The sequence below is a fragment of the Dipodomys merriami genome, unplaced genomic scaffold, assembly GCF_024711535.1.
Source record: "Dipodomys merriami isolate MVZ:Mamm:240054 unplaced genomic scaffold, mDipMer1.0.p SCAF_27, whole genome shotgun sequence".
Classification (NCBI taxonomy): domain Eukaryota; kingdom Metazoa; phylum Chordata; class Mammalia; order Rodentia; family Heteromyidae; genus Dipodomys; species Dipodomys merriami.
In genome coordinates this window covers 16087731-16106290 of record NW_027204159.1, presented here as the reverse complement: position 1 = coordinate 16106290, position 18560 = coordinate 16087731, and the positions used below count along the sequence as shown (strand labels likewise).

Genomic DNA, 18560 nt, shown 5'->3' with positions numbered 1-18560 from the left:
TACCACTTTCATGAATTCACTGCCGCAGGGCTCTTACTACATATTTATGTACCCACAATCATCATAAAGAATTGTTCTGTAGGTTCTTAAACAAGGCATATCATTATACAGCTTAGATAGATGTAGCTGCAGCTCTAATTTGATATCTGTCCCAGCAAGAACAATGTGGGTTTATATCATAAACATTGCTGCTGATATGCTTGTTGGATCAAAAAAGAAAAAAAAGAACCACTATAGGTGTCAAAAAAAAGCATTCAGGGAAATCTTCAGTGCTTAATTTTCTTTTTAAAGGTGGGGGTTGAGTGAGTGAGTGGGAACAGAGAAGCTAAGAGAGAAGGAAAGTGACTTTTCATTGCTAGAAATTTCCATGTGTGAGATGTCTTACTGATCTTATAGCTTGCTGTTCTGAAGTCTGATATTATAGCAGAAATAGCAAGGTCTGTACCCAGTGATTTGGATGACTGCTGTGTTTTGCTACTTGTTGTGTGACCTTGATAAAAATTACCACTCTTTTCTGGGCCTTAGTATCTCAACAATAATGTGAGGAGCTAAGTGATTTCTTCAAATTCTTCCATCACTCATTTTCTCTAATGGTTACTTCCTTCCTTCCTTCCTTCCTTCCTTCCTTCCTTCCTTCCTTCCTTCCTTCCTTTTTGGCTGGTACTAGGATTTGAACTCAGTTTAGCTCCTGCTTGATTTGTTCAACTGATGCTCTACCACCTGAGTCATACCTCCAGCTTGGCTTTTTGCTGGCTAAGTGGACATGAAGTCTTAGAAACTTTTCTGCCTTTTTTGAACTATGATCCTCAGGATCTCAGCCTCTTGAGAAACTAGTATTACACATGTGAGCCTCCTGTGCCTAGTTCGTTCCTTATTTGTTCCTTCCTTCTTTCTCTTTTTCTCTCTTTCTCTTTCTCTTTTCTATTTTTCCCTCCCTTCTTTCCTTCCCTCCCTCCCTCCCTTCCTTCCTTCTTCTCTCCCTCCCTCCTTTCTTTCTTTCTTTCTTTCTTTCTTTCTTTCTTTCTTTCTTTCTTTCTTTCTTTCTTTCTTTCTTTCTTTTTTTCCTTCCTTCCTTCCTTCCTTCCTTTTTTCCTTCCTTCCTTTCTTTCTTTCTTTCTTTCCTTTCTTTCTTTCTTTCTTTCTTTCTTTCTTTCTTTCTTTCTTTCTTTCTTTCTTTCTTTCTTTCTTTCTTCTTTCTTTCTTTCTTTCTTTCTTTCCTTTTCTTTCCTTATCTTGGGCTTGAACTCAGGGTCTGGGCCCTGTCTCTGTGCTTTTGTGTTCAAGGCTGGTGCTCTATCACTTGGAACTACAACAAAATTTCCAGCTTTTTTGGTAGTTAATTGGAGATAAGAGACTCAGGTGTTCCTGCCCAGGTTGGCTTTGAACTGTCATCCTCAGATTTCAGCCTCCTGAGTAACTAGAATTACAGGCATGAGCCATTGGTACTCAGATCCATCTTTATTTCGTATATTCTATAGGTCAAGATGTCTTCTGTTTTCTTATTCTGAAACACAGTATCACTTGCTCTGCTCCCTCACTTCAAAAGTGCAGATCATAGTACACGTTCTCACACATGCCCTCCTACAGTTCTGGTTGCTCTGGGTTCTTACAAGCATGTCTTTGCTCTTTTTCATGGTAGCTGTTCTGTGCAGTGGTGTTTCATTAAGGTTCTGCTTTTTCATTTTTATTTTCTCTTTTCTGGTGCTGTTCCTGGGGCTTAATTCAAGCCCTGGGCACCATCCATGAGCTTTTTTGTTCAGGGTTCTTCTACCACTTGAGCCACAACTTCACCTCTAGCTTCTTGCTGGATGATTGGAGAGAAGAGTCTTACAGACTGTGGAATTTTGTGATCCTCAGATCTCAGCCTCCTGTGTAGCTAGGATTACAGGTACGAGTCACCAACACCTAGTTCCCACATATCCTTTACAAGTTGTGCACTCTTTTCCTACACTGGGGTCCCTTCACAGGCCCTTGTCAAGCCACCAACTCTTCTTATGTTGTTGTATAACAGGAACATACTCTCAGACTTCTGGGGCCAGAAGTCAAGCAAGGACTAGATGGATGGGACCCATGGAGGCTGTAAACAACCCTCAGGAAGAGCATCAACCAGTCATACAGATGATTGCTTGAGAACAGGGGTTCTGGGCTACAGATCTTCCAGTTTCCAAGAAAGGCCAAACATCTGGGTGATATTAAACATTCTGATTTCTAAGTGATCTTAGGCATTTTAAACAGGCCAAAGAAATCACTGTGGGATTTCTCTAGCCTGTGGTTAAGCTTTGTCCTAAAGTAGGGAGCAGGCAGCCACTGCAAGTGCGGTTCTGGCACACTTACCTTACCTGGAACACATTAGAACTTCAGAGCCTCAGCTTTCAGCCCTGAGGCAGAGTTTACATTGTATCAATATTTCATGTAATTCATGCATACAATAAAGTCTGAGAAGCACAGTTTACTTCTGTGATTCTCAACCCTGGACAAATTAGAATCATTTCAGGAATAATAATAGTAAAAAAACAGCTACTGTACTTGCTATAAACCTCCAGAATCAGAATCCCCTGAGACAAAACCAAGGTAGTTTAAATTTTGGATAGAGCACTTGCTCCACAGGTGCTTTATCATTTGAGTGACACCTCTAGCTCCATTTCACTTTGGTATTATGTTGTTTTGTTCTGATTAGCATGGACCATGATCCTCCTATTTATGCTTCTCATGTAGTTGGAATGCCAAGGGCACACCACACTACACCTGGCTTTTTTTGTTGGGCCTGGTAAACTTTTTGCTAGAGTTGACTTTGAACTACATTCTTCTGAATTTCTGTTTCCCAAATAGTTGGAATTAAAAGCATGAGCCACCATATTTGATGAATTGGTACTAAAAGAAAACTACTGAGGCAATTGATATGGGCAGTTGGGATTTGGTAATATTAATTTGTGCCAAACCTTCACTGATAAGTGGAGAAATTAAAAATCTCCCAGGTGGAGAGATCAAGTGTCTTGAACTAGGTCATTGACCGAGATGGTATGAGAACATCTGATTTGTGCTCATTTTCACATCTAATGATTCTCAAACCTGTGCTTTTTTGCTTCAGTTGTTACTGGTTCCTGGAGGGGTAGAGCTCTTAAACGATCTTGTTCAACTGTAGTTCATTATTGCCATATTTTTGGCTAAGCTGCTTAGTTTTCAGCACTAAACAGCTAAGAAGATTTTCCGAGTGAAGAACTGTGAGCTGAAGGGTCTTTCAATTTGTTTTATTCTCCTCACATATCACTGGAAATGGTGCTGAGTTTTCCCACTATGAAGAAAGAGCTACATCCCTGCCTGGATGTCAGAGGCCTCTGCAGAAGCACAGAATGGAGATGATGGTTCTTGGGTGTAGAATGAGGAGTGAGGGTCACCATTACCCAGTAGTGAGCATGACTGCTCCACGCTCCTTGCCCTCCTGGATTGTCACTGGAGGCACAGGTCCAGAATGTGGTAGTTCTTCACCCACAATTCCATGGGAAACTGAGGGGATTAAATGAGTGACCCATAAAGAGTAGTTGAGCCAAGATTCGGAATCCTTTCCAGGACCAGTGTAAGCTGTTAATATTCTGTCTGAGCAGTTTCATGGTCAAAAGGACATCGTCCACAGCAACCAGCAGTGTGTTAAGACTTGTGTTTCTTTGTTGCATTTTGGTGATACCCTAACTGATGCCCTATCCAATAGCAATCTTGGTGAAAGCCCTGTGTTCTTTTTTAATCTGCTTCCTTGTGTGCTTTATAGCTACATTCTCTTTTCTTTCTTTCTTTTTAAAAAATCAGATTATCTTTAAGTAGTTGTAAAAAGTTTTCAATTCAACCAGTTTATATGTACAATGTATCTCGTTCAATATCACCCTTCCATTGTTCTACATTCTCTTTTCAAACTCCTTCTCCTCCTCCTCCCCCTCCTTTTTCTTCCTTCCTTCCTTCCCTCCCTCCTTCCTTCTTTCCCTCCTTCCTACCTTCCCTCCCTCCCTCCTTCCTTCCCTCCCTCCCTCCCTCCCTCCCTCCTTCCTTCCCTCCTTCCTTCCTTCCTTCCTTCCTTCCTTCCTTCCTTCCTTCCTTCTATCCTTCCTTTCTTCTTTCCTTCCTTCCTTTCTTTTTCATTCTTTCTTTTTCTCTTGCTTCATATTTCTTTCTCCTCCTTCTCCTCCTCCTCTTTTTTCTCCTTCTCCCTCTTCCCTCCCCCCCATCCTCCCCGTTCCTCCTCTTCTTTCTTAGAGTGTATGTGATGTTACTGGGGCTTGAACTTAGGGCCTGGCCCTGTCCCTTAGCTTTTTTGCTCAAGGCAGTCAGAGCCACAGCTCCACTTCAGGCTTTGTGGCGGTTAACTGGAGATAAAAATGTCATGGACTTTCCTGCCCAGAATGGCTTTGTATGGTGAATTCAGATCCCAGCCTCCTGAGTAGTTAGGATTACAATCTTCTGTGATCAAAATACCATCCCCTATCTCCTGGGTCTGTGTCCAGGCCTTCTCTGTCTCCATTTCTGTAGCTACAGATAGAAACGTTTAGGAGAACTGGGAGGAGAGAGGCTCTGGAGAGGACTCTATTTAGTGGCCAGACAGAAGAACAGTCTGGGGACCATAACAGCCAGAGAGCATAAGGATACAATCTCTGATGATGCCATTTGCCCTCACCTCAATCCAACCTCCTGTTAGCTATTCAATTGGTTTAAACTGTGCTGGAGTCCACTGGCTCTACTATCTAGAAAACCATGGAATTTATTTGACCTGTGTGTGGGAATCTGATCTTTTCATAAAATGGGGACACTCAGGCTGTTGCAGGATTGAGGCAGGATGTATGACAGTTCTTTGCTGACAGTTGACTACAAAATACTTTTAGGCCAATAATGAGAAAATGATGAGTTCTTTCATCTTCTCTCCCTCAGACCTGGACAAAAGATTAGCACTTGACAAAAATGTGTCATCTATGCTTATAACTTGCTTTCACCCTTACCAATGATCTCTCATTTTATCTTCTCCAGGTAGAGAAGGCCCTTTCAAGAGTTCAACCATATCAAGCCAGAATATTCCCTCATCTGAATATGAGGAAAAATGTTTCCCGCGGCAGAAAATGACTCAAGGTATCTAAATCCCAGACAAGTGTTATTTTCATAAATACTTTCTGTGTAAAATATGTAGCTCTCTCTTTATCTTTCTCATCTGAAGAACCCCTGACTTTTATCTGCCTTTCCAGGTGCCATACTAAACTCATTGTGTGCGTGTGTATGCAAGTGCTTGTGCACACACATCAGTACTGGAGTTTGAACTCGGAGCCTGGGTGTTATTCCTTAGCTTTTTTGCTCAAGGTTAGCACTCTGCCACTTGGGCCACAGCTCTACTTCTGACATTATTTTGGTGGTAGTTAATTGGAGATAAGAGTCTCAATGATTTTTCTGTCCAGTCTGCCTTCAAAGTGTGATCCTCAGATCTGAGCCTCCTGAGTAAGTAGGAGCATGAGCCATGAGCTCCTGGCTCCCAGATGCCTCTTTGTAAGCATGACTTATGATATTGGTTAGCTTGCTCATAAACCTTCGTAGGCTAGTACTCAAAGGTCTTCAGAGTCGGCTGCATATGAGGAACTCTGTGTATATATTGTGAGTTAGAGAAAGTATGTAGAAAGTATATAGAAAAAGTCTATCGACAAAGGTGATGGGGGCAGGGCTAACTTAGAAATAATTATATATTCAATATGATACCTGTAAAGTTGTTTGTATACAGATGGTATTCAGGCAATGTTTGAAAAATTAAAAATAGGAATCATTAAATGAACACATGGAGGTCATGTTTGCATTCCATATCAGCCAAAAAAGTTCTATATATGTAGTAGGCTTCGAACTAGTAGTTGTAAGAGGCAAATATGTAAGATGAGATTGGCTGAGCAGAAAGGAGTTTGTATGATTCTTTCAGGAGCAGAAAAAAAACCCAATTTGAAATCAGTGTGAGAAAAGTCTTAATACATTTCTTGTGAGGTCATCTCTAGGAAATTCCAATGAAATCAATAATGGAAAGTTGATAAGTAGGGTGCCACCTATTTGCAATCACTACTTGGGAGGCAGAGGCAGAGCAAAGTTAGTGAGACCCTGTGTTGAAAACAAATAAAATCAAAGAGGGCAGGGGAATAGTGCAAGTGGTGTTGTGTTTGTGCCCTGGGTTCAATCCCACGCACAAGACCCTGATTCAAGCCCAAATGTTGCAAAAAAATTGTTAGTAGTAATCATTACACTTGGAAACCCTTGTACCAGAAACTCTTAGGATAAGCCTGTGACAGAGCAGGGAGGTTTAGTTTGCCATTTGGATAGTTATAACATCATTTAAGTGCAATGCTACATGATCAGTATAAGCAGACAGGCTGTAGGCAGCTGACCAGAAGTATTATGTGTCTTTTCTGTCATCTACCAAATGTTTTTGAGGCCTTCGATGGCCTGTCAGGGATGGGGAATGCAAAGAACTTGGTTTCTGATATACAGTAGTTGGAAACCATTTTTGGAGAGTAAATTGTGCCAAGTGATTTGCCACCTGTCTTCTTCTCTTGACTTACCCATCTCTAGGTGAAGGCACAAAGTCTTTAATTGGAAAACTGCCAACGCAGGGAGGGAAATGACGCCATAGCCACACAGTCCACACAGAATGAGGAGGGAGTTCAAATCCCAGCCCTTGTTCATAACTACTATAGTTCAAAGATTCTCCAAAATTCTACTTTTGCCCCCTCTGTGTTAATCTGATTATCATCTGTTAGCTTGGAACATCCTAGGAAAAAATCCTCTCAACTGCATTACCATCTGTTGTTTTCTGAATACAGTGTCAGCGTTTTGTCTTATTAGTGCATGAAAGGCAATGAACAAGCAATACCTTTAGGCAAACAAAATTGACTTCACTCTGAACTTGTCTGTCATTCAGCATTTTCCTCCATGATGCTCCTTCTGGGAAGGTCACAGTGTGAGACAAGTTCTAACCACTAACCTTTTCTATGAAGTTTAGCTCCAAACACAATCAATTAGATACACGATTGTAATTGCATAACTGCCTTCCAGAAAGACTAAAAAACTAAGACATAATGCACTTCACACTTAAACTGTGACGAACTTGAATTGCCACCCCATCTGGCAATGCAGGGGTATTGTAGGATCCCACCACATCTACCAATTTTCAGTGGTTAGTATCTCAGAAGGAGTTTGCTTACTTATACCTAAAGTCTTCTGTGTTTCATAAACATGAACTCAGGGGCATAACAAGGGGGCTTACACTAAGGTTAGCAGGAACTATTCCAAGGAGATCCTAAAAGACAATTTGGATATGATTTTGAAATGCAGGAGAAATGGAGTTTTGTGGAAAGGAATCAGAATCAGCTATTATCAAGGTTAATAATTAACAGCAGATGCAACCAGTCATGAGCAATAATTGCTGAAGTACCAGGGAAGGGGCAGGGAGACACAGCTAGTGCTTAACGTGTGTACAGAACATTGAATATGTGCCAGGCTTATTGGATTTAGTAGAACCTTTAAAGCTTCCTAGGGTAGGCCCCATCAAAGCCACTTCACTAATAGGAAAAGTCAAGTGTGGAGAGATGCCTAGTAGCCGTAGGTGGTGATTGCAGAACAGAGCCAAGTCTTGTGCATGAGTCTGTGTGACTGCTGCCTGGACATCATCTTGGGGGTTGTTCGTCCTTTTGGAGGTCAACATGTAGTAAGGCTACCTGAGGGGGGCTGAGTAGGGGTTGCCAGAGGGGTCAGGACTGGGTGAGATTGGAGCAAGGCCAGGGAGGAAACAAATGGAGAAAACACCCACCTGTAGTTCACATTAAAGTCAGGTTGGCTGGAGCACGCTGTGCCAGAGCTGACCTGTAGCCATAGCACTTAAAGGACTTCTGAAAAAGCTAAAGACAGACTTGGTAAGGATGGTGTTCCAGAGACTGCCCTGTGGACCCGTGCTTGTGTGATAGGGCCATTTCGAACAGGAATTTGCAAAGACCTTGGCAAGTTGGAGCTAGAAGGCAGATCTTTGTGATTATCTGGTCCAATGCTTTCTCTGTTTATTCTGCTGGAAGATTATTAACAAGATTGACATTGGTTGTCTCGAGGAGATGCACTTGAAAAGACAATGACTGTGTAAAATGAACCATCTCAGCACGACCTGTGCTAACACCATCCAAATGCATATCCCACCTCCAACCTGCCCTATCACTCACTGCTTTGTGACCCTATTATACTTTTCTATGTCTAGAAGAAATGTATTTATGGAATTACTTACTTGCCAAACAGAGTTCGAGCTCTGTGATTACAGCCAATAGGTACAGTCAGACATGAGCAATGGAGATATTTAAAGGGAAATTCAAACGGAGAATATTTAATTCTCTATTTCTCTGTTTTTTTCTCTCTATGATGGTCTGCTTTCTTACACGCTGCAAGCTAAATCTTATCTAGATTTAAACTTCTGCTCCATAGCCTTGTAAAAGTGATAGGTAGAGAAGAGGTCTCATGTGAATTGATGAGAACAAATGCCTGATATTGGACCCTCCTCATGATTAACTTTGCCCTGAAATATCACTCTTTATTATGTCCTCTTGTACCGGCTTTCAACAGCTTGAATTGGGTTATTTTGATCAGCAGTTGCCCTTTGTTCATTATTATATCATTATAATCTCATTGTGTTTAAAATTTTCTGTCCTTGATCCAAAGCAATTTGTGTGTGTGTGTGTGTGTGTGTGTGTGTGTGTGAGTGTGTGTGTGTGTGCGCACGCACGCACGCACGCATGTGCGTTTGGATTTGAACTCAAGGTCTCATGTTCTTACTTGGATTTTTCACTTAAGGTTGCCACTCTATCTCTTGAGATACTCATCTACTCCTGGCTTTATTTTGTTAGTTGGAGATTAGAGTCCCTTGGATTTGTTTGCCTGGACTGGTTTAAGATTACAAGCCTCAGATCTCAGCTTCCTGAGTAGCTAAGATAACAGGCATGAGCCATCACTGTCCAGGTAGGAGTGATTCTTGTGATACTTGTATTTCTTGCACAAGTTTAATATCATTCAGTCTGTAGGTTTGTCTTAGGCAGGAAAACTTCATGTTCCTGCTTCCTAAAACCTCAATAGAAGCCAGTGTTCAGATGGACACATTGGTTATTTTCAATCTCTGTTGCTGATAAGACTCACACTGACCTCTGAAAGTGTCTTTTCTATTTTAATAAATGCATTTGGAGTCTTGTCTCAATTCTCTTTTTCTCTCTGGCCTGAGAAAGGATGACAGGGACCATGACTCCCTCCTCTGCTGTATCCTCAGCCCCTAAAACAGTGTGGGCTCTGGTGAGGCTCTCAATGAACATTTGTTACATGAAAGTGGAATATGAAGAAATGAAAGATTGATTGTACTATATAAGCTTGCCATCCAGACAAACACCTATGGATGGAACATCCAATTAGAAAAACATGTGTATATAATGCATAAAATATAGAATTGGTTGCATAATCATATAAACATACTTCTTTAGTTATAGGCAAAATAGAATTGATTCAGAACTTTCACAAATCCTCCCTAGAAAGCTATACATGGCCATATCTGTGCCAGCACTATGGCAGAAATAACCACTGTGTGTGCACCACCTCGAGCTGCTCCAGAACCCCATATGCTTCAGCAGCCTCCATATCCCTGAGAAAGACACGTTAAAGGGACCCTTGGAGGAGCCCAGAGCCCAGTACCTGGGCACTGTCCCTGAGCATTTTTTGCTCTACTTCTAGCTTTTTCTGTTTAATTGGAGATAGGAGTCTCACCAACTTTCTTGCCTGGGCTGGCTTGGAATTATAGTCCTCAGATCTCAGCCTCCTGAGTAGCTAGCATTACAGGTGTGGGTCACAATGCCCAGCTCCTTGGAGGATCTTTAAGATCACTTCAGTCTGTAATTAATGAGGACATCAATTTAAAGTGGTCAATCTTTATTCTGCCAGGGGCCATTTGAATATTTCTAACATCATTATGGGCCATATAAAATTATCAATATAGCAGAATAAACATCCTGTGTGCATGTACCAAATGATTTCCTGGCCTTATTACATGGACCAGACATATATATATATATATATATATCTTTTGTTGCTGTGCAGCCTGATGTTTCCCTCTGTGTTCTGTTCAGATCTGATGCTCTCCTTCAGTGTAAAGAGCCGCTCACGGAGGTGTGTGAATGGACCCTTGCAGGAAGCTGCTCGGAGGCGTCTCTGGGCGCTGGAGAACCAAGACCAGGATGTGCGAGCCCTGTTCAAAGTGAGTGTTGGCAAAGAGAATACATTCTGACCATTGACCTTGTGTCCCGACACTGCAGCATCTCTAGGACCTTGGACAGCACCCAGAACAAAGTAGGCCCTCAAGAAAACATCTGGTTGACAGTGTGAATGAACTTGTACACATTCTTGAAGAAATATGGACACATTTTTTGCTTCACAGTAGTGAGCAGAAATTCCAAACAGGGCAACCTGGAGTTGCTGAATTAGAGAGAACTTGGTTTTACCCAATGATCTTGGAAGAGTTATTTCAATTCTGGAACAAAATGGTTAGAATAACAGCCTTATTCTCTAATGTATAGCATTTGAATTATTTTTTGTTACAGTGGCACAAGACACATAACATTTTTTTTTTGGGTCCAGTCGTGGGGCCTGAACTCTAGGCCTGGGTGCTGTCTCTCCCTCAGCTCTTCAGCTCAAGGCTAGCGCGCTACCACTTGAGCCACAGTGCCACTTCCGGCTTTTTTCTTTTTGCTTATGTGGTGCTGAGGAATTGAACCCAGGGCCTCAGGCACACAAGGCAAGTGCTCTACCAGCCCCACACATAACATTTTTTATTGCAACCATTTAAAAATATTTAATTCATTTATGACATTTATCTGCAGAACTTTTTATCATCCCAGATTGAGTCTCTCCACTCATTAAATAATAATCCTACTATTCTGTCCTTCCCACATGTCAGTAACCATTAAACATGCATTTATTTATTTATTTATTTATTTATTTATTTATTGACTGACTGATGGTGTTAGTAGTAGGGCTTGAACTCAGGGCTCTCCTTTAACTTTTTTGCTTGATCTATCCTCCATTCATGTTTTTTCTTTGCTGGTTAATTAGGATAAGATTTTCCAACTTTGCCTGAGCCATATGATTAAGAGCCATAATTATGAGCCAAATTATGAACCATAATTTGCCAACCTTAGCCTCTTAAGTAGTTCGGAGTGAGCCACCAGCATCTCGTAGTATTTATATTTTAAAGGAAAAAAATTGCCAGTTAAAATATGATAGTAAATATTGGCATGATGGAAAAATACAATAGAATAAACAAATTTCAGTTTTTTGCAGTGGATATACTATATCTTTAATTATTACATTGCATTGCTATAACCTAGCCAATGATATACAGTCTAGGAGCTACTAACTAGGAGTCAGAAATGGAAACAGTTTTCTAGAATAAGTGGTAGGGAAGGGAATATTGATTCTTTTGCTCAAGGCTAGTGCTGTATCACTTGAGCCACAGTGCCACTTGTTTTTTTTTCTGAGTAGTTTATTGGAGATAAATGTTTTATGGACTTTCTTGCCTAGGCTGGCTTTGAGCCAGGATCCTCAGATTTCAATCTCCCCAGTAGCTAGGATTACAGGTGTGAGCCACCAATTGTGCTTGATCTCGAAGTTTTTAAATCTGCATTAATCTGGTTAAAAACTGAACAAAGACAGTGTCTAGTTTGTCAGAAGGAGAAAAAGAGATTGTACCTGTAGAAAACTTGGTAATTGTGCTTCAGTAAGTAATTTGTAATGGGACCTAAGGGACTTGCATTTTTATTTTATTCAGTGTGGAATTCAGGAACTTAGAGACCAATGTCCAATCAAGGCCCTGCTTACTCACTTCAGATGACTGTGAATAAGTTATTTCACATCTCAGTGCCCTGGTCTTCTTGAATATAAAACTGGGATGATACTAATTTTAGATGTGAGATATCTTTAACTTAACATGCATCATTCTTTTATGTGCCTCCAAGAGAAAAATAAATGCTGCTAGTTAGGTATGACTGCATGCTTCCTTACTTTTAATTTCAGAATCAGTTAGATCTTATAAAAAGTGCATCTTAGAATAGATAAATTCTGTAATTGCACTTTCTTCCTAGGGCTATAGTGGGTGTTACATGAAATGAAGTGTCACTTCTAGGGCTCTTGGTGTGGTGCCTGGCATTTAATAAGTTCTTTTTAAGTCAACTTTCACCTGCCTCCTCTTTTTTGCAAGATCCATGTCCTCTGAAGATCTGGGGTTTCTTTGGGGTTTCCTGTGGAAAAATCAGAACCACAGTGTCAAAATTAGACCCACAGAGTTTGACTTTGCTGAACTATAGGCCTTCTTTCCGTATTCTTTCTTTTCTTAGGTTTTTCCTAAGGGTCTCAGGCAGGATCTGTCTGGAGGAGTCGTGTTCTATCACTACAGTCAACTCTGGTTCTGTAGGCAACCAACAGAGAAAGACTGAAACCAAGTCTGGGAAGTGGTTTAAGTCCTTTCATCCTTAGAAACTACCACTACCACCACTACTACTACTAAAAAGAAGAATAAAAATAAAAATAAGAATATATTTTCAGGGCTGGGCACTGGTGGCTCTGCTTGTAATCCTAGCTGCTCAGGAAGCTGGGATCTGAGGATTTTCAATCAAAGTCAACCTGTGTAGGAAAGTCTATGAGATTTTTATCTCCAAGTAATGAGCAGAAGGGCTTAAATGGAGTTGTGGCTCAGCTGGTAGAGTATCAGCCTTGAGTGAAAAAGTGTTCAGGCCCTGAGTTCAAGTCCAGTGGTTCTGTTTGGTAGAGCATATTTAGAGACTACATTAGTACACAGAGGACTTTATTTTTCTTTTTAAAGACTACACAATGTCATAATATCCCACTCCATATGTGAGCAATACTTCCTTTTAGTTACTCTCTTGTTGATTAATGTTTAGATTATTCCTATTGGATTTTATAAAAATATGAAATCAATGTGTACTCAAGAAGTTCTCTTTACCCAGGTCTACCTGTTTTCCTGCAAATGATGTAATATTCTTCCTGATAGATGAGTAAAATTCTGATGTGTGTGTGTGTATGTGTGTGAAATTTTCTTGATCCATTTGTCCATTAAGTGACATCTTCTGTTTTCATAAGTTAACGATAGTGAACAGTACAGCAATGAACATGGTTGTACAAGACTTTACTGAATCATGACTTGTAAGAGTGGTGTCTCTTGGATCACAAGGTAGTTCTTTTCTGGGCAATCTCCACATGCCTCCCCAGTGGTTGCACCAGTTTACATTCCCACCAACAGTACTAGGGTTCCATTCCCTCCACATCTGTGCCAGCATCTACTGTTGTTTGTATTCTTGATAATGGCCATTTTAACTGGGGTGAGATGGAATCTCAGTGTTTTGATTTGTATTTTCTTTATGTCTAGAGATGTTAAGAATTTCTTCATTTCTTCCTTTTTACTTATTGTTCTGAGAAGACTCTACTTGTCTTCCTTTTGCCCATTTATCGATTGGGTTAGTGATTCTCTGAGGGTTTAGTTTCCTGAGTTCTTCATATATTCTGGATATTTTGTCCTTGTCCGACGTATAGCTGGCAAAGATTGTCTTCCATGCTGTAGTCTGTCATGTTAAGTAAAGTAAGTCAGACTTAGAGAGACAGAGGACATGTTTTCTCTCACATGTGGGTATTAGAATTAAATTATATGTATGTGTAAGCACATATATTTATATGTATACATACAAGTATATTAACAAAAATGTGCTATATGTAAGATGATTCCAGTGGGATAACTTTTGTTAAGCTTACAGTTTAACAAAATAAATACTAGGCATCTGGAATAAACAAGAGAGGGGATGTCAAAGGGTAAGGGGGTAGACAGAGAGACAAAGGGGGTGAATGCAGTCATATAATCAATATCATATGTGAACATGGAACTAGGAAAACCGAGTGTATGGATGGGGTTGGGAGAGATTGGGGAGAATTATGAAAGTGGTGACTTTGATCAAGATGCATTGTATACATAAATGGATGTGTTGAACTGAAACTCCTTTGTACAAGGACATAAAAGATAATTTTATACAATATACAAAGGAAGTTCTCATTAGTTCACAGGTGAATTTTTATTTCAGAGAATACAACTTTAATATTACCAACAGAACTTCTTTGGCCAAGTTAGTAGTAGCTGAATAGAGTTGCAAAATGTTACTCAGTAACTGACTTAGCTTCTAAACTGAGCCAGAATCACATACTCTGAATATTACTTGAGTATATACAAGTATATCTCATGATCACATGCAGAGACATGAAACGAGCATTGTAAACGTAATTTTAAACAGTATACCTTTGCCATCCCAGGCTGACTAAGTGTTCTTTCCACTTAGGACCTGTCTGCAAGGCTGGTGAGTATCCAGTCCCAGAGTGCCCAGTTCTTCATTACCTTCAAGACAATGGAGGAGATCTGGAAGTTCTCAACCTACCTAAAATTAGGTATGACATGGAGCAGGCAAGTGAAGGAGGACACACTTCACAGTTTAGTCAGTTGGCTGGGCTTAATACTAAAGAGTCTGTCTGATTATGATAATTTAAGGATATAGACCCCTAAGGTGGATGGCAAACTTTTGAAATATCACAGACTACTCAACACTAAATTCAGAGAAAATAAGTTGTTTTTGTTGTGGTACCTGGCACCATTTTTAAAAATTAGCTTTTCAATCATCAACTGGAAAGAAAACATTCTTGAGTAAAATAAAAAAACAGCACAGCCAATATTATTACTTTAACATGTCATGTAAAGAGATCACTTTCTTTTGTCCCGGGACAGTTATCTTTATAAGGTATCTGATCAATTGGCAAGTATTTTGCTTACCTACTAACTTGATAATGACATAGACATGAGCTTCTTCTTCTTCTTCTTTTTTTTTTTTTTTTACAAAAAGAGAAGTAAATAAGACCAAGTACCGTCTCCAAATATTGAAGTTATAGATGCCTTGGAAAGGAGACAAAGAAAGAGATAGAGAGTAATCTATGCTCAAATGACCTTGGGCTACAAGGCTTGCTAGAAAGTAAAGAAAGAAATTGAGACACAGTGATAGTAGCTCTGTGATGAGAAATGCTTCATGTACCTGCTTGAGAGGATAAAAACTCATGATAAGGAAGTCATGGTTTCAAAGCCAAACCAAGCCAAGCCAAGCCAAGCTAAACCATACAAAAGCCACCTGATTTCCTGAACATTTGCCACATACCAGAAAATACAGGGCTCAAAGCAGACATACACAGGGCAAGATGCTATGCCAGGCTGAAGGGTCAAGATGATCCTTGGCTAGAGGTGTAACTTCTTGAATAGTCATGGTAACTTTTTTCTTTTTTTAAAAGTTGTATTGTAAAGGTGATGTATAGAGGTGGTACAGTTACATGAGTTAGGTAGTGAGTACCTTTCCTTTTGAACAGTGTCACCCACTCCCTCATTCTCTCCCAGTTTTCCCCCTCCTGACTTCACTCCCCCAACTTGTATAGTTCATTTCCAAGATAGTGTCCTGTGGGTTTCACTGCTGAATTGCTTCACCCTCTGTCCCACTGTTTCTTTGCTTCCCCTTCCCCTCACCAAATCAGATAAACTTAGATACAAGACAAAGTCTACAGAAATAAAAAATAGTGACAGAAGGAAATAAATCAGAGGAAAGAAGAAAATAAAAGGAAAAAAGAACCACAAACAGTACAATAAAAAACATCTTGTTTCCATTTCTTGCAGCTTGTTTTGATAAGCATCATTTTATATGATCTTTTGCACATAGCTATTGAGTCCTTGTGATCCTCTCCTAATATTATGCTCTTTTGTTTTCATTGTGTGAATGTTTACACTGCTGTTTAATTAATAATGTTCAAGTGTAATGTAATCATTTTTTTTACTATCTATTGGGTTTCTTGTAGATTTATAAGCACATTCTAATTATTATAAACAAGGGAAACCATACAGCCTATGTTTCTTTGGGTCTGGCTTACTTCACTTAGTATAATCTTTTCCAAGTCTTCATTTCTTTATGAATGGGGCAATGCCATTCTTTCTGATGGAAGCATAGATTCCATTGTGTGTGTATATATATGTATATATATATATATATATATATATAATATTTTATTGATCCATTCATCCACAGAGGGGCATGTGGGTTGATTACATATCTTGGCTATGGTAAATGATGTTGCAATGAACATGGTTGAGCTGGCGACTTTAGTGTAGCCTGGTTTGCAGTCAATTGGATAGATGCCCAGGAGTTTTCTGGGTCATAGGGAAGCTCTGTGTTTAGTCTTTTGAGGAACCTCCATACTGCTTTCCAGAGTTATTGAACAAGTTTACATTCCCAAGTCATGGTAATTTTTCTGCTCTCCACTCTCCACATCTCCTGGAACCACCAGAGTTCTTCAACATTCAGATTATGCTTCTTGGGCCAGTTCATGTGTGGCACGAAGCACACATGCCCCACATAGGACTTGTCAGCAAGTGGAATTTCAGGATCCTCTTCAGACCTTCTGAATGAACGCCTGTATATACATAATAAGATTCTCCATGTGTGAACTTTCAATTATGGAAGGACACAGGCCAATCAATGCAGTGGGCAGTCTGAATGGAAAGAGACAGGTTCCTGCATCATGTGAAAGAGAAGCCTCTGATGAAGCAAACATTAAATACAAATAATTCATATGTAGACATATGTATAGTTACATATATATTACTGAATTTTACAATTGATATAGGTTTTAGTTTTCTTTCTTTTTTTTTTTGGTTAGTCATGGGGCTTGAACTCTGGGCCTGGGTGCTGTCCCTCAGCTCTTCAGCTCAAGGCAAGTGCTCTACCACTTGAGCCACAGCACTACTTCCAGTTTTCTAGTGGTTTATTGGAGATAAGAGTCTCTTGGACTCTATTGCCCTGGCTGAATTTGAACCACGATCCTTAGATTTCAGCCTTCTAAGTAGATAGGATGACAGGCATGAGCCACCGGCACCTAGCTTAATTTGCTTTTTTAATAGGACAGGGCTTACTGACCGTTGGATGAGTGCTGAGGTTGGAGTTGGGGAGCTGAAGCAGAAGCTGAAGCAAAAGATCCTGACTCAGGGGATTATGGAGAATCTCTTCAGCTACTGTAGCAACAGAGCACAAAAGTTTTAATCTCAGGATAGAACTTGAAAGGAAGACCAGGACCTGTTAGAGTCAATATTATAAACTCCTTGATTGTGTTAGACAGTGATCACTGGGTTTGGTCATCTCACTACACCTTGATGGAGACCACATTATGCTGAAAATGGTAAAAATCCTTTATATATGGCTTGTATTTTAGAGAAATCAATTATGGAGGAATCAGTTCACTCTAGAGAGTTTTTCGCAAGTCTTTCTTTCCTACTTTTCTGTTTCTAGTTAGATCGCAGGTTGGGGAGGGGATTTGGTGATCAAGAGCAAGTTTAGGTGGGAGGTCCCTTTTGTGGTCAGCCAAGGAAAAAATCTCATCTGTTTAGGAATCTTGGTTTGGCTTCTAGGCTATGTGTCCACGTGCCTGGAGTACCTCCTTTTTGATCACAAGTACTGGCTCAACAGCAGACTGGTGGAGGACACGGAGATCCAAGTGTCTATCGACGACAATCACCTGGAAAACATGTACATGGGCCTCCTCATACAGGAAGGTTAGCAGGGCCTGGGGTGAAGATGGGGTCGTATCTGGATGGCTGTTATTGGAGTCCTTAAAAAAATTAGTACACCAAGAGAGGCAAAGTTATTAAAACATGAAAATGTTTACAACTGACACACCTATTATAACCATATTTCAAGTATCATGCTTGGGCATACCACAAACACCACATGAATGGTGGTGTTGGTCAGTCTCATTGAGTTGTTAGACTTCTTAGAGTGTTACAAAGATGCCCTTTCCAGGGCTTTGCCTAGACCAATTAAGTTACTAGAGGTAAGGACTCTGGCATTAAAAAAAATAAAGGCAGTTAGGTGCAGCGGCTCATGATTGTAAGTTTAGCTACTCAGGAGGCTGAGATCTGAGGCTGGCTGTTCAAATCCATCCCAGGGAGGAGAGTATTCAGAATTTTATCTCCAATTAACTACCAAAAAGCCAAAAGTAAAGCTGTGGCTCAAATGGTAGTGTGTCAGCTTGAGCAAAAAAGCTCAGGGTCAATCTAGGACCTGAGTTCAAGCCACAGTACCAGCATAAAAAAATACAAAATAAAAAAAACAAAAGATTCCCATGTATTCATTCTAATGACACCCAAGACTGAGAAACACTAAACATGTGATTTAATTGGGCTGTAAAATATAATACCGATACCTGAACTATTTTATGAAATGGATTAAAGTAATGATAAGAGTTTCTTGATTGCTTTATAAGAGATGATGCCATCAGACTAGAGGATGGTTCAATCTGAGGACTTAATTGACACATTGAAGGAGCCAGATTTGCAAGATACATTTGAAAAAGTAATTGTCTTTTTGTTGCAGTGTACAAATCATTTAGGAGGGAAAGAATTTTATGTT

The 18560-nt window shown here is 40.0% G+C and overlaps 1 protein-coding gene across 4 annotated transcripts in view; it reads left to right on the top strand.

The window, feature by feature from the left end:
• Window positions 1-18560, top strand: part of Sh3tc2 (SH3 domain and tetratricopeptide repeats 2) — a 68394-nt gene that overhangs the window by 3271 nt on the left and 46563 nt on the right. For all 4 annotated transcript variants that reach the window (XM_070036354.1, XM_070036353.1, XM_070036352.1 and 1 more), the window contains exons 2-5: window positions 5008-5106; window positions 10146-10273; window positions 14412-14517; window positions 17561-17704. In XM_070036354.1, the coding sequence (XP_069892455.1) occupies window positions 5008-5106; window positions 10146-10273; window positions 14412-14517; window positions 17561-17704 (477 nt within the window). The remainder of the gene's footprint in view (window positions 1-5007; window positions 5107-10145; window positions 10274-14411; window positions 14518-17560; window positions 17705-18560) is intronic.